This window comes from Lonchura striata, chromosome 5 (assembly GCF_046129695.1).
Source record: "Lonchura striata isolate bLonStr1 chromosome 5, bLonStr1.mat, whole genome shotgun sequence".
NCBI classification, from domain to species: Eukaryota; Metazoa; Chordata; class Aves; order Passeriformes; family Estrildidae; genus Lonchura; species Lonchura striata.
The window spans coordinates 32831893-32854951 of record NC_134607.1 but is presented as its reverse complement, the minus strand read 5'-3'; the positions used below and the strand labels follow the sequence as shown (position 1 = coordinate 32854951).

Genomic DNA, 23059 nt, shown 5'->3' with positions numbered 1-23059 from the left:
ATTTGTAGTGATGTAGATATTGAAGTGTAAATTAACAAAATGATGGAAAATGGGGTGTGTAAGGCTGCCTCTCAGCACAGTGTGCCCTGTAAAGCACATGGAAGGGGCCAGGGAAATCCAGAAGGGAGACACTAGGAATTCATAGAGTGGCTAGAAAGCAGTGCTGAAAAAATCATATACATGGTCTGTTCTTGATGCAAAGCGAACAGGCAAGTCACCCACCAGACAATACTTGGGAAGAGGCAAATTCAGCCATTAATATCATTTGTTAAGAGCTTTTGTCAAGTTTCTCAAAAACTTCATTGAGCCCTTCATTATTTGCCAATGCGACATACAATGCCAGGAGAGCCATCTCTCCCAAAGTAGCCAGTGGAGCAATGCATGTTTGTACCAGCCAAGGAGCCTGGTCCTGAAAGCTCCTATGCTTCAAGTTTCTGCCAGCTCTGTTGAATAGGATGGAAATTGCCATGTTTTGAAGCTTCAACCTGTCAATAGTCTATACAGACAGAATCTCCAAGACCTGTTTTTTTCCACTGATTGACAGAATACCCACTGGGTACTCAACATGCCTGGAGGGGAGACTTTGGTCTGAAAAAATTTGCCAGTGTTTTTTCCACAATGGATTAAGTTTTGTTTGGGTTTGTCTTTTATTTTATGTAGAGATGATAATAACTTTGATTATCTGCTTTCAGGAATGTTGTACCATAATTTAGAGACCTCCTCAGTGTGTATAGACCTCTGGTCAGGAAATTTTTTTCTTGTACCAGTATAATTACATTTTTAATGAGAAATTAATCCACATTTGTGGTTAGCTTACTTTTGCTATCACAAACTCAATATGTTAAGTATGTTTAAAGTTTGATCTCCCATGTACAACAATGCCTCATAGTTGCTAGGAGTTACTAGAATGTGGGATATATGAAAGAGAGATTTAAAAATAACCCTGGAGATGGGGTAGCTATATGATATCAATGATTGATAAAAACTGTGTAAAGAAAAAACAGGAGTTTCATGAAAGAATACTGCATTTCCCACTGCCTTTTTGTTTGTAAACTATTGTACATTATTTTTGCAATGCATATTTGCTTTTTATAGTCATAGTAGCAAGACTTCAGAATAATTTCTTGAATAAGCATTGGTCAAAAGGCAGTTCAGGAAGAGTTCAAATGTGTTTTGCTCACCAGCTGCTAGGTTTTCTCTGGATTATACATATTTTAGTATTTAATTTCAGAAAGCAAAAGAAGATAAGTCCTGAGCTGGCATGAGGATTTTGTGTGCAGTCAAGGGGTAACAAAAGTGGGACTCCAAATTTGGGCCCAGCATGGGAAGATGCAAGAGATGCAGGGGAGAGAATGGCTTTCTACTACACAGATGTTTAGATATGAGGCTTGTGTAATAGCACAGTTTCTTTGAGGAGAGTTGGAAACTGCTTATTTAGACTATCTGTGTGTTGAAAAATTATTAATAAAATAGAAACTTTGTGTTTTGCATATTGTATCAATTAAAAGAAAGGGTCTCTGTCAATGTATGCAAAAATTATTTTTGTGCTAATTCACATTATGTCGGTGCATTGAAAAGAATGCTGACCCTTAATAATTATTTCTTTTATAGAAGACAGTGTGCAAACCAGTAATTTATGATTAATTATTTCAAGGCTTAACACACTGTGAAGTTCTTCCTTTTCCGTGCCATTAACCTTTCCCCACCTGATCCCAGCGCTTTATGAAGGGATGCACTTTTGTAGACAGTAGTACCACATCCTACATCATCCAGGGAGGTTCTGCTGTGCTGTCAGCAACTTCCCGTGGCCCCTGCTATGGCTCATCATCCTTTTCCTCATCCAAAATAGACAGGTGCCTCCTGGACTTGAGTTCCTTGACTGGTGTTCTTGCATAACCCCTGATGTGCTCACATGAAACTCTGTTCCTAAGTAATTTTCCAGTTGTGAAGTGCAGAAAGTATAATTTATTCAAGAAGTTTGCTGTTAAGCTTGCTGTGGTGTAAATCACTATAACTGAAACTCTCTTTGTGTATTAGGCATTTGGAAACTTCAGTAAAGAATTTTTTTTTTTTTTTTTTACTTAACATACATGCAAATAAAACTGCACCCTCACTTTTACAGGAAATCCATCTCAATATGACGTGGCAGTCTGGCTTAGAGCCGAGCATGGTGGAAATTAAGTTACAGTATTGCCCTCAAGTGCCTAGCTTTGGTACTACTTGAAGTATCACCCACACGTATTTAAAGTGAGATGGAATGCAAACATACATACAGAGAAAAATGCTTACAAAGAGCAAAAAGGCTTGGAATTTTTTTTCCCTTTATTTTATGTCTGTTTGGGTTTTATTTTTGTTTTTGTTTTTTAATTTAATATCACTGCCTTGTAACTTACAGGAGCAAACTCAAAAGAAAAATTACCATCAATTCTTAACCAATTAGATTGCATGTTTACTTGGGACTAAAATTAAATTCACTCATTAGGTTCTGTTAGAATTCCGTAATGTTCTTCTTTCTGGGAGACTGGACACAATATAATGCCATCTCTGTTTTCTTTCCTCATGGTATCTATAATTTCTTGTTTCACTGATATAAGAACAGAAGTCAGTCTGGACTGGGAAGATCAAAGACATGCTTAGTCTGACACTCCATTTGTGGCAGTCAAGAGAGATCATGAAACTCTGTAACAGGACAAACATAAAGTGGTAGTGGTCCCTAGGCAGACTATATCTATTTCTGGTAACTTGTGGGGTTAGAAACACAAAACTGGAAGTGGAATATATGTCTTGATGTTTAATAAACTTCAGTGGGCTTTTATGTATGCAGTTCTCTACTAGATTTTTTAAATTCATGAATGCTTTTGGTCTTAGCAATATCTTTGAGCAATGATACTGTACAGTTATTTTACATGATGCTTGGGAAAGAGTATTTGTTTGTTTTAAAACAGAAGCAAAGTCAAATATGACTTGATTTCATATCCTTAATTATTGTCTCAAAAGAAAAAGAAATCCTTCCTTCTTTGTCTTCTTTGTCTGTGTCAACCTGTCATGCAGTGCAGAAATAAAATTCTTTCTGGAGTTCTTTTCTGCTTTTCTCATTTTGAACATCCCTATTTAGCTAAGTAAGAGCTTGAGACTGATTGTCCTCTACAACATGTGGATATATCATAAGTTTTTCCACTATTATCCTGGCCCTTAGCTCTCTGGTGTTTTTCTAGTTCACATATCCTCTTGCTTTGGCTGTTCAGGCAGCTCTGTAAGCATGCCCTTCTGTGGCTTCCAGCTTTCCTAGACCTGCCTCCTACTACCCTGATTCTTCTCACTCTTCCTTTTTTTTTTGAACTCCAGCTTCTCTTAGTCAAGATTATACACTTTTGGTCCTCACAGTAACCTGGGAAATACTGTTGGTAAATCACCTTTACTTTCCCACTAAGAAGTCAGAGCTGAATTGGGAAACCATTCTTAGTCCAGACTCAAAAAGCCTGGTGAGTGGCTTTTTGCTTTTGGACTTAGTCTTAGGAGAAAGAGCTTTAGAGAAAATAAACCTTTCTCAGATTGCCTTTTCTTATCCATGTAATAAAGTTATGAAAGTGTTAAGGGGAAAGATACTGGGGGTTTTTGGTGAATATTTTTTTTTTCTGGAAAATTTAATATAATATTTTTTAAAATCATATGTAATGAAAAATATATACAGAAATGGGAAATCCACTGTAAAAATAGTTGGATACTAATGTGATTTCCCCTTTCATCAAGTGCTATGTTAAAGCTGCAGAGAAAAGGCACTTCCTAACAATAAATCAGGAGTGGAATAAACAGATCTACCTGATGCTAATGCAGTAACTTATGATAATTTACTGAACTGTTTTCTCTGTGTTTTATTCTGAAACCATTGATACCTGATTCATGGATACATTTTTCTCCCATTACATGGCCTTTGACTATTTTTATATGCTCTGGTCTGTAGAAAAGTCCACCTGTACTAGCAGAAAATATATGAAATAGCTTCATTTCTAAGTAAGCTCTTTCCTGGCCTTCTGTGTGGAATTAGTTTTTATTCTTGCAGACATCTTAGATATATAGATACTTCCATACATATAATCAAGGAGATCCTTGTTTGTGTGTAAACCAGTATTTTTATATCTATGAACAACCACTTACACCCAGAAGTATTTGAAACTGGTGAAGAAATTTCACCAAAGATAGATCCAGTAAGAAGAATGAATGTACAAAAGTGAACTAAGAGAATAGAGCCTATGTTGAAAGTTTTTAGAGATTTATTGAATTTATTCAAGCTATTTTCAAGAAGAGGCAATTACTGTAAGGCCTTGAGATCCTGAAGGTCCAGCTGGTCAGAAAGAGTGCAACAACTCCAGTGCACACAGTAGAACAATCTGGATGTATGCCCTTTGCTACTTCAAAAAGAGTAATTTCTGAAAACCAAAGGTCATGCTTTCACCCCTCAGACATAAACCTTACTTTCAACTCTTATCCTGATAACTTTGTCTGCCATGTCATTTTAAAGGCTACTACTAGGAACAGTAAGGTCTTTCAAAATAAATTAATATGAATACTGTAAAGTAGGATGTTCTAAATCCCAAAATGTAAACCTCAAAACTGCATTGAATTACTCAGTAGTGGTCTCTTCTATCTCCTTGCCTCTGAGGTAGGTTCAGAGCTCATCTGTGCCTCCAAAGTGGAGTTACTGTTACAGGAAAACATGTTGTTCACATTGTTTAACCTAACCCAGAAGTGTCTAACTGATAATATACAATCAACTGGCAGCCAGTAATTATAATATACCTTCTATCAATTTCAGTAACAGAAGAAATAAATCATGATATCAAGCACTTAAAGCACTCCATTGAACACTGCAAATTTCTAAACATCCTGTTGTAAATACTCTCTGAAATTCTGGTGGCATCCGCTCATTCACCCGTGTTTTTCCAGCCTCTGTCTCCAGGCATCACAGGTTAGACACAGTCCTGCTCTCCTGGGATGCAGCTTCCCTTCTTTCATGAACCTCTGCTTGGAGAAGTGGGGGCCCCTGCTCTGTGGGTGCCCATTTCACAGGTACCCACAGAGGACCTGTGCCCATCCTTACATCCCAGCATTCCCTGAAGTCTAGGCAGATGCTGTGGTGCCAGCAGGCTGATTTGTGGCAGTGCCTGACCAAGTTTTGGTGGCTGCTTTCTCCACCACTGCTTTCTCCAATCCTCTGCTTTCTCTCCCCCTGCTCCTTTTCTGTTACTTCCCAAGCTGACTAGTTTCAAAAATCACTTTGTAATTTCCTGGTTACTATTTAACCTTGCTGATGGTTGCTGATGGCACATTCCTCTGTATCATGGTAAGTTTGGTCAAATATCACCCCAGACAGTTCTGCGTATTCCAGGCACACAGGTGGTGTTGTCCGTGGGTAGGCTGTGTGAGCACTCCAGTGACAGATCTCCTGTCTGTCTTCAGTGTCTCACATAGACTCCCCAGGGGAACCAAGCAATTTTAGATTGCAATTAATGTCATTGTTTTGAGACATCTACTTTAGGATGGCATAAATTATGCTCTTCAAGCATCTGTATTCTGCAGTGAGGTGTAAAGGGAACATAGACATTTAGCTTGTACATAGACATAAGCTGTGTAGTCTTGTAGTGTGGGTTTCCTCTACAATATTGGCACCTGAGTGAATTTTCTTCATGTGAGCTGTGTCTCTGAGCACCTGTTACAATGAGGAGAAAGCTAATTAGTGCAGTCAACAAAGGATGATATTCTAAATTTGCATTTATGGCCATTCCCAATGTTAGTTAAGCAAAATCTTCCTTGCTTGTTTCATCAGAAGGCAAGATTGTATAGGATTGAGCTAGAAGGCAATCTCAGAAAGATTACTACAGTTTGGTTTTATACTCTTAGGGCAATCCTCAGCTGACCATTCAGGTAACTGCCCCATGCTGCCCCAGCAGCTCTCCTGCAGAAAAATTGACCAAGGAAGATCTTCTGAGGGAATTACTACAGCCATCATAATATTCAGCCCAGTGAGTGCCACAGTTTTCCACTCTTCAGGCTCCATGGCTCTATGCATGAAGTCTGCAAATCAGAATTCCTTAGTCAATTAAATTGCATTTTTTCAATATGTCAGACCTTTACCTTCAGTGTCTTCTTGAGGAGCCAGAGGGATCTATGTCATTGAGATTATAAGGCTAATTTTAATGACTGCAGATTTTAAAAACTAGATGTCAAAACAGGTAAAAGAAAAAGCATAATAAAATTAATATTGAGTTGGCCTTTTTTTCCCCAGTGGCTTTTCCTAAAGCAAGAAGTTATTGGGCAGTGAAAGGTCAATGAGTTTAAATTCATCTAAGGAGTATTGCTAATTCATTCTGCCTTTACAGAAAATGTGTACTTGATCCATGCAACTTGACTGCATTTGCCCACTTCTATAAGGGATTACATAAATATTTGGAACATACCTCCAACTGTATGAGTCCAGCATTTGGATGAACACCTTCAAGCTTCTGAGAAATCTTGCAATTCTGTGTATAATGGTATCATTGTATAAAATAAATGTGCATGTCTGCATTTAGTCTTACAGCCTGCTAAAATTTAAACCCTATTCCTTTGCTTTAAAAGCAGCCAGAGGTCAGTTTCTCCCAGAAGAGGTTCCTGTAACTGCCAGAAGTATTTCCTACTCTGTCCTCTTTAAATTGTTTGATGCTTCTGTTAATCACACCCTATCAATGCTGTATTTTGCTGGACAGGCAGTCTATTTCCTCTGAGAGGATCAGCATCAGTGGTGGTCACTTGAAGAAGCCTTCAGCTCTTTAGTATTTTGCAGTTGAACACAAATATTTATATACTTTGATTCATGCAGAAGAACCTGAGGTTCCTGCAGATTTTCATGTATTATCACCTTTATTCCATACACTTTAAATTTTTCCTATCTATTGCTATAAATCCTGTGGAATCTGTTGGAGTAAAACGTAATCTGAACTTGTTTAAATAGGATTTTTTTTATGAATTGGAATTTAACCTGAAGTATCCATCTCATCTCTATTGGTCCTGAACCAGCTTGACTAAATATTTATTTTAAGCCATTGGCTTAGAATAAACATTGGTCTAAAACCTGATATCCTCTAATGAGGACCTGTGGAGCATGGTTTCTTTTCTAGGCTGTCTAAGGAGAGCTATAACTAAAATGCAGTTTCTTGGAGATGCCAGTTTTATTTTAATGCCTGTTCTGATGGCAATAGTTGACTAATAATAGCCAACAGCATGCTCTGAGTACCAGTAGAGCAAGCCAGCCTGTCTTCATCAATTGTTATTAGAAATGTATGCATTATGTATCCTTTGTGTTTACTTGTTTTGTGTTTACTTGGAGGTTGATTGACAGTGTCAGAGGAGATGAGCTAATGGTGCTGTTGCTCTTCCTTCCAGTAATCCCCATCTGTCCTTACAAAACTTCAACTCCTTATGTTCCCTGTGCAGCACAATAGCACATCTTCTAACTTAGTCCTTCAATACCCACTGATTTAAGAGATTTAAGAAGTTAGAGAAAAGGTGTAAGCCAGAGCAGCAGGAATGTAAGTTGTGCACTCTGGAAAAAATTGCAAAATTCAGCTGAAGAGCCACCTTGGTGAGATGGGCCTTAATTTTAATTTTTTAATTTATTTCACATGAACAGTTTAATTAACAGTTAGTTTTGTCCTAAACAAGGAACTGAAGTGGAACAATTTCACTTGGAGATTATTCTGAATCTGAACGGACCTGAAAAATGTGGAGCTTCTTGTTCTTAATCTTTTTACCTCTCTATGGGAGAAACACAGCTTTGGTGGTCTTAGACTTTGGGAAACAAGGAATCCTTCTCAGCCTGTTTTGGAGATGAAATAGACTGTGATGTGAGGAGCTGCATAATCTCTAAATAATGCATCTGGGGCTCCTTTACTCCATAGGTCATGGAACTGCAGTACACATGGAAAACAGTATAGAAATGCAGTGTGATTTAATTAAAAAAATCAGCATCATGCAAATATACAAAGAACAGAGTTGAGGATAAATATGCACCCTTTGCTTCACCATTTCCTGCAGTCAGAAGTTTAATTTTATAACTTCAGTCATATATATTGTTGTCATTTTTTTCCCTACTGGCATTTCAAATAGCTTTACTAAAAAGACAAAAAGTTACAGGCACTATATACCTTCAGCACAGATCTGTGCACAGGTCACCATTCTTGTAGTCAGAAAAACTTGGAAAGGCAGCCACTTGTTGAAATAAAAACAGAGGTGATAAGAGCAGGAAAGCAAACAGACCAAATTCCTACCCTTCAGTTATTTACCAGCACAACTGGATGGAGTTAGTGAAACTGAAGAGAGCAAAAAGCAAAAGAGGATCAATGTTAGCTGCATATTCAAGTATCTCACATGGTTGGCTGTGAGCAATGTTACAGTATTTTTTTATAAAGGAAATTGAAAAGTGCTTATTACATTTAACTGCAATATGCTACCAGATGAAACTGAAAGCCATTCATCTGTGCCAGTGCAGAGCAGTGTGCTTGAAAGTATTCATGCTCACAAGGGGAGACTCCAAAACCGTCTAGAAAATTCTGTGGACTAGTTGTAGAGAAGTGTGCTGTAAGTTCTGGTGTCAGCACATCATAGCACATCACCAGGAACTAGCGCTGTATGCAGAGATCCATACTGGTTCTATTTCTGTTCAACATCTTCGTTAAATGCCTGGATGATTTGGCACAGTGTATACTCAGCAAGTTTGCCAATGACAGAAAACTGGGAGGACTGGCTAATGCATCAAAGGATCATCCTGCCACCTGGAAGGACCTCAGCAGACTGGAGCTAAGGGCTGAAAAGGACCTCATGCAGTTCAACATGGGGAAGTGCAGTCCTGCACCTGGGAAGGAACAGCCTCAGGCAGCAGCATGTGCTAGAGGCCAGCAGCTGGAAAACAGCTTTGCAGAAAAGGGTCGAGGACACCTAGTTGACCATCAGCCAGCAGTCTGCCCTTGTGGCACACCTGGAGTATTGTGTCCAGTTGTGCACTCTCCAGTACAAGAGGGATGTGGAGGAAGTCTGGGGTGGGGGGTGTGGTCAAAATATGATTAAGAGTCTGCAGCGTTCCTTATATGAGGAAATGCTGAAAGAATTGGGACTGTTTAGCCTGGAGAAGCTTCTCAGATGCCAGAGGAATGTCATCAAAGTGTATGAATCAAAGCTGAAGGGAGGCTGTAAAGAAAACAAAGTCCCTTTCAAGGGTGCCTAGTGACAGAACAGGAGGCCATAGGCACAAACTGAAACATGGCACATTCCTTCTGAGCATCAGGAAATACTTTTACTTTGAGGGTGACCAAGCACTGGCACAGGTTGGCCAGAGATGTGGAAGTCTTTATCCTTGGGGGTATTCAAAAGCTTTCTGGAGGCAATTCTGTGTAACCGACTGTAGATAAATCTGCTTAAGCAGAGGGGCTGGACCAGGTGACCTCCAGAGCTCCCTGTGGTTCTGTGATTATGCCTTGGAGCCAAATTATCACATTAAACTTTGTTGTGGACTTTTACCAAGGCCCAGGCTTGGGTAACCTGTGTGCTGTGGACACTTGTTCATGGCTGTAGCAGTCCAAGGCAGATGGAGAAGTGCCAAGCGTATGAGTCCTCAGGAGGGTTGTCTACAGAAGCCTACATGCTTCCATCATGTTGCCCCACTGGGGCATGTATTAGTGGGTGGTAATAGAAAATATATACTGACATTTCTAAATAAATGTCATTGAGAAATTCCCAGAAATAATCAGAAATTTTTCCTTTCTTAATGTTAATATAAAATGTGCTCTGCGTATACTTTATATGCCTTATTTCTGAAGATAGTATTTTTTTGTTATGTGAAAGTGTCTCTTTGGTAGTATAGTGCTACTTTATTATGAAACAGTTTTACATAGTTCAGATCTTAACTGGGTTCTGTGCTGTATGATAACTCTAATGGAAAAACAGTTCAAAGGCAGCCCCTTTCTTAGCACCAAGTACTACAAAACTTGCCTATGTCCCACTCTTCACTGGGTCTCTGTGCTGCTCCAGTTGTTTCCCTGAATCTCTGTCTGAAGTGATAATAAGAGTGAATTTGCATGAGTGATGAAAGCACCTGGGGACAGTACTGTGCAGACCAGTAAATATGCCATTGGGAGGATATATGAGTCTGAAAGCCACAGAATATGCAGAGTTCCGTCAAAACACAGGCTCCGGTGGATGATCATTTTTTTCCAGCCTCTTTCTTCTATACTCTGTTTAAAACTTGTTGACTGGGGGTAAGGATTTGTAGTTGAGGTTCAATGGGATAGTCCTTGGCACAGTATGTTAGGAAAACAGAAGGCTTTTACTTTGAGTCTGCTATTACCCACTGATGAAGATACAAGCATTTTTTTTGAGTATTTTGCCTAAAACCAATGACAGCAAAAGATTTAATCAAAGTAAGCTTAGATTCTGAGCAATATTTTTAAAACCATTAATACAGATTTTGTTTCTGATATACTTCTTTGTAAATAAAAAGTCATTCTCTATTAGTATGCTGTGTGGAGCTTTTCATTGCACCTGATTGTACAAATGAATAAGAATTGAAGATGATATTCCAAGGCAATTTTTATTTCTATCGGTCTTTTAATTTATGATTTTAAGCACTGATTTACTGTAAATGCTCAAAAATATATGTATTCTCTTTCACAGCTGCAAAAGTTTTTTGAGATATTCTTCAGGAATAGTTCTCCCCAACAAGCCTTCAACAACATGAAGGAGGCTATAAACAAACTTCTACTCATAACTGAGGTCTTCAGCAAATCATCTGCCTCAGGACCAAATTCTTTCCATCAGTAAGTGACTTGCAGTAGTCATTGTAATACTAGTGTCAAGATAGCTCCTTAGAACAGAATAAAAATTGCAGAAGATACACAAATCTTAAAAAAAAAAATTCCCATCTATTTATCTATTTCATATTTATAAAGTAAGGACATGCTGCATTTAAGGAGTATAACTCTTCAATATCCACAGTGTTTCTAGTTTGTGAAAAAGCTATGATGAATACTTAGGACCAGACGCTGTCCTAATGAAGTGTTTCAGGCAGCACAAATGAACAGAATTCACTCACAGCTGGGCTAGTCCTAACACACATAAATCTCTATTTCCTTTCTGTGAGCATTCTGTCATATGTCAAATATTTAATGCTAGAGTAGCTCAGATTGTGTAGAGCTGGCTCTGGCAAGCAATCCGAACAAGAGACACTGTAAAACACTTTATAAAGTGTATGCTATGAAATATACCTAGGCACCAACATTCACATTTATGTGTGTAATCACTACTATTAGTGTTGTAATTCTTACACATAAATCAACCTCAATTATGTAATATTTTTACTAAATAAAATTATTATTTCTTCTATGTATGTTATGTCCCATCTCTGACATTTTTATGATAAGTGCTAAATAAGTTGCTATTTATTAAATTTATGTGTTTAAGCTATTTTGAGAACCAGGTGTTTTAGTAGCAGTAATGTAAAGCTCATTATTTGACTTACACAAGTTGGCAATAAAGCTTACATTGTGAGTAGAGAGGGTAGTAAGGAGGGGAGGAGTGTAGTGGGGATGAAGCTCTTTTGACAGTGGCCCAAAATCTCTTTTTTACCAGTGAAATGGACTCTCTTGTTTGTGTGACACAAGACTTGCTTATAATTCCTGGCCCATGCCTCCAAACATCCCCATAGCTGCTGCAGAGCTTTTTGGCTCAAATGAGCCTGCAGTGTTTCACCATCTCTTCCCCTCTAAATGTGTTTAAAGCTTTTGCAGGACCTCATTCACTTTCCTCTAAGGGCATTTCTTCCTTCAGCATAATTCACCTCCCTCTCTGTCAATCATTAAAAACACTTTTATATAGCACTATTTTCATGGCCTCACAATCTGAGTCCTTCTATGCTTAATGCTGCTGGCTCTTCTTAGAAATTTATTTAGTCTGCATCACATGTTTTTTGACCTATGTGTGTATATTTTCCTGTGTATGTTCTCCGGACCTGTGTGTGTATTGAATTTTACTGTGTATAGGGACATAATTCAGTTATGGGCTTGGCAGTACTAGGTTTATGATTGGAAACAATGATCTTAAAGGTCTTTTGCAACCTAAATTATTCTATGATTTTATATTTCATAACAGTACCTAACCTTACTGAAACCGATTCCTTCTATATTGTATTTCAGATGCAGCCAATGTTTTCAAATGCTAACCTTTGACATTGGATTCAGCATGTCCATACAACCAGTAATTCTTAAGGTGAGAAAATTGCACAAATTATTGCTTCACTCAAAAAAATTACACCAAGAAGAACACAGCAGAAAAATCTCTTTGATCGATACCCTCAAATGTCTAAGAAATGTACCAACACTTTAATATATTAATTTGGGCTGATTGTGGAGAGTTCCTGTAGAAGAAATCAGTTTATAAGAGTCAGAACTCCTGTGGTGAAATTCACCAGACCATCAAAATGTGCAAACTTTTCAGTTTGCATTAAAAAAATTAACTGTTACCCCAAATGAATATCAGTGAAACAAAATCCACAGGAAGCACTGCATGAAAGTGGAGTTAGGTTTTAAATGTGACAGAACAAAGATGAATGGAGGAAGTTAAAAAAACACAATGGGCTTTTAATACAAATTAAAGTTCTCCATAAATTGGATTGTACTTCTTCATTTCACTACATGCTTTGATCTCCACTGTGCTGCCTTCTTCCTGGATGATTCACAAGGTCCTTAAAACCAGGGAAATGAGACCTGTGCCGGTTTTTGTACCACTCCTGCCTCAGAACAACCTGTCCTGAAACAATTATTGTACTGCTTTCCAGTTGTTCTCATTAAGTCCTGTATATACATGAATATGCATATTGCTAGGTATGCAAAATATTTATATTTAAGATAGACAAATATTAACAAAAATTAGTTAATATATCCCCACTTAAAATCTCTTCAAGTGTTTGGCAATAACACTGCAGTCAATCTCTGCATTCTTCAGAAAAAAGCCTTTAAACACATAGGAAAAAAAATCCTTTAAACACATAGGAAAAATGCACATACGAAAGGAATTTGGAGAATTTAAAAAGTCCATGAAGACAATACTTTTAATTAGTTTGAGAAGAGTTATTTAGCTAGCACAACAAATGTGGCATGTCATAACAATTTAATAATTGTATACCAGGCTGTAAAAATTATCCCAGAAGAGTTTAAAAAATAAACATAAAATATAACGCTTACCTTCCTCCATAGGCGTTTCAACTATTATACATTATCCACAAGTTTATAGTAAATCAGTAGGATTTAGTATTTTCTTCTGAAAAAATCAAATGTCTCTAGAAAATAGCTGTTGATAATTAATGCAACATTGACTTTGACAATTATAACTTTTAATTTATATTATGTACACAATATTGTGCATGAATACTATTAATATTGATGCTATATTCGTGTTCATTAATGTTTTAGTCATATTTCATAACCATTAATTTGTTAATTGTGTTTATATATTGTAAAACTTATACTTCAATCTGTAGTAACAGATGTCCTGTAGTAATCCTTAGCACATGAATTTTTAGTAAGTTATATTAACATATAATCTGATACTTTATATTTTTATCAAATTTCAAATCAAATATGGTAAAAAATCTTTTCACATGTATCTGCAATACTGCACTCTGTCCACTGAAGGGCAGCAAACATTGCGGTATGGAGTTGTGACAGACCTTGTGGCAAAGCATTTGTTGTTTTATAATCCTGTCAGTTTGTGTTATTACCTTTTTTCAAAGTTCCAGTTTTGTATTTATTGCTATGAAGAGACTGGAATTTTATTTAAACTTTAAATTTTTATAATTTTTTTTCCAACAGGTGCATGAAAACTTTGACTTCCAAGTTGAGAATGAATCAACTACTCAGGACCAAATTTCCAAAGAACTTCTTTTTGAAGATACATTTAAATTTCTCTTATCTAATGAATCCTCAACATCCAGTTTCATAGAAGCTTTGCAAAAAGTATATGATTCATCTGTGAGCAAGGTAGTTAATTCCAACTTTTTCGTATTATTATTTGAAAATATTTAATTTTAAATTGTGTGCTTCTGAAATTGTTGGTGCCAACTTATAGAATTATTATTTATAATAGTAAATTAGTATTTATTTACTTTATTAATTTATTAAATAAATTATTTTTAATTTATTATTTAGGGATTTACTAAATCAGAAACATCTTTTATTGTATTCTGAGGTGTAAAACTGTTAGTATATTGAACAATTGAATATTCTTTTGTAAAACTTCTATTCTCAAATTATGTCATTTTCAAAAATAATATGATTTAAAGATATATTTAAAGCTTTAAAAAAAAGCTGTTTTCCCACCCTTTTTTAAAATTGACCTTTTTTAATATAAAGATTTGTGTGTTTTCACAATTTCATCCAGAATTGGTTAACTCATGCATGGCAATCCATGAGTATCAGAATTAGATTATGTTTCTTACAACTTTGTGTCTAATTCTCAATGCAAGAATTAGTGTTCTAGTATTTTTTTTTTTTTTTGCATTTATAGATTCTGCATAAATTTTACTTCACTAGTGAAAATAATTTCTGACAAATGGAGAACCCTTTCAGTAGTAGTTCTCTTATTCTGGTAACTTTGAAGAATGCATTTCTGAGGAATCTCCTGCTTGAAAGACTTATTGGGACTAAATTATCCAGGCAACATCTGCCCCTTGGACAGATGTGGCTAAAACAGGGCCATGGGTTCTAAATTTATGTCAGGATAAAACAGAAAGCTGCAGATATCCAGACATGCAGTGATAAAATTACGCAGCCTGTGTTCCAGAGACCAGTAGTTTCTGTGAGTTCATTTCTAGACAAAGCTAGGGCACAGTCAGCTTTGTTCTAGACTGAAAAATGGGATGAACTATCTAGGAGCTGGCTGGCTGAGGTTAGGGCTAGTTGAGAGCTGCTGTAACTTGTTCCTTTGATCAGAGAAGGGATTGGGCTCTAATGAAAGCACATTGCTTTCCATGTGATTTCACCAGAACATGCTGTCCTTTCCTTCACAGGATGGAACATACAACAGGGAAGATGAGCAATGTTTCTCTTTGAGAGAGATAAATTCAATGACTACTTTCATAAAGGAGCTGAAGAGTCTTGGACAATTTGAGCTGGTAAAATAAATAGGGTTTTATTTTATATATTTTATGTAAATCTCATAACATTTCTCCTTCATTACCATTCTCTGCTATCTCTGGCACATGTAAGCAAGAATATAGAGGTAACACTGATTTTACTTTGGTAGATAATTTGAATTTAATTTAAAATAGGTAAAGAAATACAACTGAGTATTTGAATTGAGCTTCCACTGAACAGGACAGCTAAAGCAGAAATGGAGACCAGGAAATAGAAGGAAAGGAAAAGAAGGACAACCATGTAATTGACTAATCAGGTGATAAGAAAATAGAATGACAATGAAGCAAAAGCAGGAGTAAGTGGATAGCCTAGAGAGCAGGAGTAAGTGGATGGCCTAGAGAAAGTACAATACTGAGGTCATGATCTCAGTATCTCTCATGATCATATCTGCTGAGAGTAGATATAAATGAAAAAGTGACAAAAAAAAAGCAGGTGGAATATGTTCTCTTCTTCATGTTTTAAGTTTGTTTTTGGAGAAGAACACAGATGGAGGAATAACCATCAGTATCTGTGAATAGGCACAGTTAATGGGGGAAATGGTGAGTATTCAGAAAAGAAAGGATCTGCAAATTAATCTGTTGCTCAGAAAGTGTGCAGAATATCAGAATTTCTCTGAGACTTCCTGGATGAGTATTAGGGATGGAGACAGATGACACTTTCTGAAGAAGGATTGAGTCTAATAGATCTAGACTCATAAAATCATGTGTGTTGAAAGGGGCCCAGGAGGATCATCAAGTCCAACTCTTAAGTGAATGGCCAATACAGGGATTTAAGCTGTAACTTTGGCATTATTAGCTTCATGCTCTGATCAACTGAGCTAACTCAGGGCCAGTTCAGAGGCAGAGGACATCAACTTCCATGCCAATACTGGTAATCCTGATTTGCAAGGCTGGGCATGACTGTCCTTTTCTAAGTACGTGAGAAAGAACATTAATATATAACCAGCCCTATGCTATATATACTGTCTTCTGATCATTTTCCACATCTTTGCACTCTACAAATATCATACTGTGTTGTCTCAAATCAGTGTCTTTCTTCTCAGCTTTTTCCTTCTTCTGCACCCAAGATCCAAATGTTGCTGCGCGACCTTTATCGAATGGTAGATCCAATGAGGCGGCTTAGTTCAGTCCTGTCTGTGCATTGGTTGCTTTCCAATGTCCTTCAACAGTTCCAGTTCATGAATAAAGAGGCACATACAAATCTTTCAGAGTGGTAAGATAACTATTTTATATTTTGAAGGTAGCTTCTCAAGTTATATAATTGCAATATTTCCAGTGAGCAACATAAAACTTAATCCTTCAGTAGATGTAGGTGAGCTTGCAACCCTTGAGATGAAGGTCGATCATCCCATATGGAACCCTGTCAGCCATTCTGCCATCAGAACTGTAGCTAAGTTTCTAAATAGAACAGGTTTTGTTTCTTTATCTAATGTGGAGGACTCTGGATTGAAAATTAATTGGAACTATAGTAAAGTTTTTTAAGAAAGATTAATGAAGTACATTTTTTTCTGAAAAACTGTAAACTCTAAATTAGGAGCATTTCCCAGGGTTAAGACTGTCTTAAGTTATGCACTAATTAAAAGCAAAACTGTAAAGAAAATATAAAATATCAGGTGAAGATTTTTCCAAAAGAATTAATAATTTTGATTTGCTCCAAATTTTCTGTCCAACAAAAGACAGGTCAGAGAGCATAATGCTCCGAGAACATAATTTTAACTCCTTATGAAAAGATGAAAAAAATGCTGTAATGACAAGGTTAAATCCACTGAACTTTTGACAAGAAGTTTTTACTTTCATGAGGAGAGGCAGGGAGGCAGGGAGGCAGGGAGGCAGGGAGGCAGGAAGGAAGGAAGGAAGGAAGGAAGGAAGGAAGGAAGGAAGGGAGTAAACTTGTAGTATACTCTTAGTTATATATGTTTGGTATAAATTTTTTCAAACTGTGCTTTCTGTTTTCATTATCTATTAGTTAATGATATTTCATATACGTTTATGCCATATTAACTACTGACATTTATGATTTACAAATAAGGACCTGGGAACAGAGGCACATTATACAATGTGTATGTCCCCGTCCACTGCATCTCACAATGAATGCATAAATTATATTAGTACATACATTTTGCTGGGAGAATTCTGTAGTGAGTATATAAGGCATCTGTAAGATTTCTTAAGTTTTAATTTTGTTCCTCATTGAATAGGGCATGGCTTTCAGCAAATCAGTAATTGTCTATGTTTGTTTGCTTTACTGTAAAGGGGAGCTTATACTTTATCACTGTACTAGGTAACTGTTTATTAGTGTTTTAAATATACACAGCTCCATGAAAGAACTAAATTATTGTTGTTCTGCTGACCACTCTGATCACTCAGTGAGAAGTAACTCAAAGATGCAGCTGCTTGCATTCATATGTAAGCCCTTGCCCTTTTGCAGAAATATTTAGGTTTGCATATCAAAGCATACCAGCCTTTAGCAGCTTTCTGTTCTAATCTAAGCTGTGCCACTCACTCACTTTGAGCAAGCCCCTTGGCCTCATTTTTTTCCTTCAAGCTCAACATTATTGTATGTGTATAAATATGCAGAAATACCATGACCTTTCCCTAGGGCATAGGCCAATCTGCTTCTTTGCTCTTTATTTTTCTGCAGTGGCTAAGCTAATAACACCATTCCCTTCATTCACTGTATAAAAAGCCATGTCCTTTGACATTGCTAAATCAGAATCTTCCACTCCTTTTTCTACATGCATGTGAGGGTGATGCATGTGTCAGATATGCATGTGATTATACTTAATTGCAAGGAAGAAAGAGCTTAGTTGTACTTAGTCCCCAAATAACTCAGGTACGCATTATCTTTGAGCTTTGATTAATCTTTTTCTTTCCCCAGCTTTGATGAGTTTTTATATCAGAACACTTTTCCTGAATTTCTTCAGTTAAGGCCAGGCTGTTTGTTCAATTTAAACAGTTCTTATTTCTCTGACTGTGAAAAAGTGGTATTTCCGTTTATCAAATCTAGTAATTGCATAACTGACTGTCCAAGCAGACAAGAAAAGTAGTGACTTCTGACTGAGGTCTTGTACAGTTACTTCCTTCACTAGCCATGACTCCATAGGATGAAGGCAGGATACAAGGACGTTTTCTAGTCTACACATTTTAACTCATTTCATGTATATGACTAGTGTTGAAACCATAAATGGTATTAGTGAACTCTTGAATTCCTTATGCAGGAGAAACAGAAGAACTCTAGAAACTTATCTCAAACTATGATGATATAATTAGCCTAGGTGAAAATGACCACCTCAGATGTATTCATATAAGATACTACACTTAACATGTACTCTGAAAAAAAAATTCATTTTTTATGGGCTTTCTTCAACTCTATGCAGTTTATGCTCATTATATGACTAGGACATACATAACTGCTGTCTTTTGGAATAGGGGCAATGAGGTGTCATGGAAAGTATATTTGGCTATGTCAGATAGGGTGGAAGAATCAGATTAGTGAGTAAAGCTAACCCTTCTGTATCTGCAAAAGACAAAAGCCTAAGCAGCTCAAAAAGCTGCAAATGTTTTTTTGAAATCAACTGATGTATTTGAAAAAGTGGTTCTAACTTCTCATATGCAAGCCCTATTTTAGTTCCAACTGGAAGCATCAACCCTCAAACTGAATCTGGGCTGAAAATACTTTTTTGGTATTTAACTTGGTCATGTAAATTACCTGAGAAGTCAGAGGAATTAACATGTTTCAGACTGTGGGACAGAAAAAGGCAATGACAATGGAAAAAAAGGCTAAGATCACTGACCTAGAATGGGAGGAGGGAGAGACAGAAGGAAGAGGAAATAAGAGATAGTTTTAAGTGCCAGAAAATTAATCCCACTCTTGCATCTGAATTTTGTTACTTCACATCTGAAGATCACCACAAGGTATTTCATTTAAGGACCCAAATGCCCACATGGAAACTGTGACTGAAGCCAAACAAACACTCTACAAAATAGAGAACTAATTTTGGAGAGAACTACATAACATTATCTAAAGAAAGAAAATGCATAACTTTACTGAATATTGAAATATGGCCTCAATCTTGAGTTTATGACCCATTAAAACTTGCACCATTCACAACTAACATATCCATCAGAGACACCTAAAATGACTAGTTTTTTTCTTTTTATATTTAAATTTTGTTAAATATTCTATTCATACATGTCCTTCATTGCTTATATCTGATTGCATAGACAATCAGAGCAATATTACTATTGCTACAGTCAATCCTTTGCCTTTCTTATTTGCTGAATCCGAGAGATTCCCAAAGAGCGGGTTCACAGTTAATAGTTTGGGATGTACACATTGGGAATCTGCTGAAAGGTTTGACGAGCATGCACTCACCAAGAATACTGACATATAGACATTGGTTTCATTAGAGCTAACTGCAAAGTGTGTAGGCAAAGAGCACATCTGAACTTGACACCTACAAGATACCTAAGTAAATAGTAAATAGGGGCCACTCAAACAGATGAAGGTCCTTTCTTAAGTAATAGCATATGAAGGAAAGGAGTCTGCAAAGCCCTCTGTATTAGGAGGAGCTTCATAATTGCATCATATCTCAGTCTGCTGATTGCAAGGATCTTGGACAAAAGAAAGCTTCATGGTGCTGATGATTAAAAAGCTCAGGCTGTAGCACAGATAAATCATTGAACCACAGAGTCATTTATATTGGAAAGGTTTCTCTCATCCTATCATGCATTACGTGGGAGAATGACTCCACCTGGTACAACCTTGTTTCAGGCAGTTGTAGAGTGTGATAAGGTCTCCCCTGAGCCTCTTTTTCTCCAGACTAAACACCCTCACCTCACTGAGCCACTCCTTATAAGGCTAGTGCTCCAGCCCCTTCCCCAGCTTCATTACCCTTCTCTGGACATGCTCCAGTGCCTCAATGCCTTTCATGTAGTGAGAAGCCAAAACTGAGCATAGGATTCAAGGTGTGACCTCACCAGTGCTAAGTGCAGGGGGACAATCACTGCTCCAGTCCTACTGCCATGTTGTAATCTGAGTATCTTTCTCTAATATGATTTCTAAATATTACATTTTGCTAACCCTGCTGTAATCAGATATAGTTATTATATATTTTAATGCTGTCTGAAGTTAATGGCAGTCTCTACAGATTTGAGATTCATAAAGGTCATGCTGTTCCTTTGTGAGTGGTGGTGGCTCTCCTGCCACATGCCTGAGGTATTCTCTGACTAAACCAAAGTCTGTCATTTTATAGAGTTAAGACATGTTGCTTTCACTGTAAAGCAGGTTTTGGGACCAGGCAAGCAAAAAAGGAACAGCAAAGAGAAAAAATATTTTTTGTTCGGGTACTAGGTGTATGAAGCAAAGTGACGCAGAGTCCCCAGGCAGATGCAAAGGAGAGTCGCTTCATTGCAAAAGCCAGGCCTTTATCAGTTACATAGTTTTAAATCATAACAAACATAATCCAACCAACCACCATACAGTACGTAATAACGATAATGAACATGTAATAGTTATATAACTTTTTTTTCTCCTTCTAATTCAGCTGAGTCACTTTGGGATAGTCTTTCTACTTTAGCTGAAGCAGCAGGCCTGAGCCATGATTTTACAAGGGTAACAAGGCCCTTATTTCATAAGGCTTTACCTATATGCAACAGCATTTGACAGATGTTAGCTTTCACTTCCTTGACAAACAGAAAGAGGGGTACAAAATTACTTGCAACTTGGAAAGCAAGCCCTGCAAGAGTTTGTTAAATGCCTCCTTTGCTGTAGGTAATGATTTTGCATTAATTTAGAGTGGTTGTCTAGACACTGCAAGCTCAGAACTACATTTTCCTGCACCCGCAGGTCTGCCAGCTGCTTCTTTCCTTATCTCATTGAGTTAATGCAGAAATCTGTTTTATCACTGGGCATTTTTTTAATCACTGGACAGTTTACCTTTTTCCATGATTGATCTCAATACTGCTTTCAGAAACTCCTGTTGAAATATCAGTGATGGATGATTGCACAGAACAATATTGGCACCTCCCTTCCTTGGCACAGACAGTAGCTTTGTGTTCTTCAAAATCTGAATTGCAGTATCCAGGAACAAGCTGCATTATGAGAACTTCTAAAGGAAACACTGACTGGAAAACCCATGAAAGTTTCAAAAACTGCTAATGGACCTCCAAAAAGGTCTTATAAGCCAGAGGGTTGAAGAGAAGCCTACTCCCTTTTTTTCTACCATGCTACCAAAATTCTACTTGAAAAAAAAAATCTGCACATTTCACAGTATGGGCACCACTGACATGCTGATTATTTATTGCAATTTATTTGTCTTTTTTTCACAGAGATTTTACACACACACACACAGGATTTGTTTTGAATTTGCAAATAAAGCAAAACACATAGATGTTCCATTTTAATGTCAGCACAGAAAATCCCCTGGAGGCATGCCTTCATTTTTATTTAATTCTTTTTGACCAAAGTCTAAATTTAATCTCAAGTGTATGCAAAAAAAAACCCTATCATAGAAGCAGTTAAAAGATAGGGTTTATTTTCTTCTTGGCTACATCCACTCTCCTTTTTCCAGCAATGCAACTATATTTTGTATTTTTTTTTCTTTTGATGTGATGTACTGCCATGTATTATGGAATGTGTATTTTCTGTTATGGTCACTCAGGTAATATCTCTAATGCTGGGAATATGAATCCAGAAGATTAATTTTTCTATGGAGAATACTAAAATACCATGTGTCCTGGGATACCATAAAGAAATATTTTGCAAAATATTTCATTGTTTCTGTTCCTTCCATTCATATACTAATATGAATGACAATTCTGCTATTGAATTGACAGGCAACTTTCTCAAGAAAATATGAGTCCTAAGCAGAATGTTCCTTCTGACTTCAGGAAAAATCATGAAGGTAAGGGTTTAGAATGAGGTCATTTATACAGTATGTTTTTCCTATTTGTATTATTTTTGAAAACATGTGGATTTAGATCACATTGCCTTGCATTTCAGCTGGAAAGTCTTAGCTTACTCTATGTAAAAGACCAATTTCTTCCTTATCTTATGTAAGTGGCTATGTGGGGCCCATGAGCAGCATTTGCAAGCCTAAAGTGAAGATCTCACACTGTAAAGAATTAAAGTACAATGTGTCTCTTAAAAGTAAAAGATGGTTGCTTCTCCAATAGGACTATAATCAGAGGGAGAACAGAAAATTATTATCTGTTTTTGTTTGTCTTTCAGCATTGCATTATTCCAGTAAGACTGGAGAAAGACAATGCAGTTATGGTAAGTAAAGGTCTTTCAAGACCACAGAGGGGAAAAAAATTCTTGAAAAAATTTCTTGGGTTTCTCTACATTAGCTCTAAGTGAATAGAGTATTTGTAGGCTTTTACTGAGGAAAAAAAAAAAAAGGATTTTAAGTATCAAGAATGTTTATAAAAATTCAATATATGGGCTATTGTGTTAAATAAGCCTCAAAACTAAACTTTGCTGTATATGCATATTAATGTATTCCAGAACTCATTGATCCCTTGTCACACTTCAACATACTTTTGCCCCTCCTATTTCCAAAAACCTCAGCATACATTTCTTCTTGTGGAAAAACCTTTAAACTTGTCTGGAGTTTAATCAGCTTTGTTTAAAGCTTTGTCTTCAGCTCCATAATGGAGTATTAAGGAGCCACTTAAGAAATGAGGAGTTTCTCTAAAATATCTGCTTGTAGGAATATTTAAAGTATTTTTAAAGATATGTAAAGATACAAAATATTTTTTTTTTTATTTTTTGGTGGTAGCAGTACTTTCTGCTGCCTTCCTCATTCTCAAATTATTTGAGGAGCATGTTTTTAAATGTGAAGC

General features: G+C 36.8%; 1 protein-coding gene across 2 annotated transcripts in view; it reads left to right on the top strand.

Moving 5' to 3' along the window:
* Positions 1-23059, top strand: part of CPED1 (cadherin like and PC-esterase domain containing 1) — a 144748-nt gene that overhangs the window by 51448 nt on the left and 70241 nt on the right. For both annotated transcript variants that reach the window (XM_021553506.3, XM_021553508.3), the window contains exons 8-14: positions 10702-10844; positions 12219-12291; positions 13893-14060; positions 15089-15193; positions 16258-16427; positions 22052-22119; positions 22446-22490. In XM_021553506.3, the coding sequence (XP_021409181.2) occupies positions 10702-10844; positions 12219-12291; positions 13893-14060; positions 15089-15193; positions 16258-16427; positions 22052-22119; positions 22446-22490 (772 nt within the window). The remainder of the gene's footprint in view (positions 1-10701; positions 10845-12218; positions 12292-13892; positions 14061-15088; positions 15194-16257; positions 16428-22051; positions 22120-22445; positions 22491-23059) is intronic.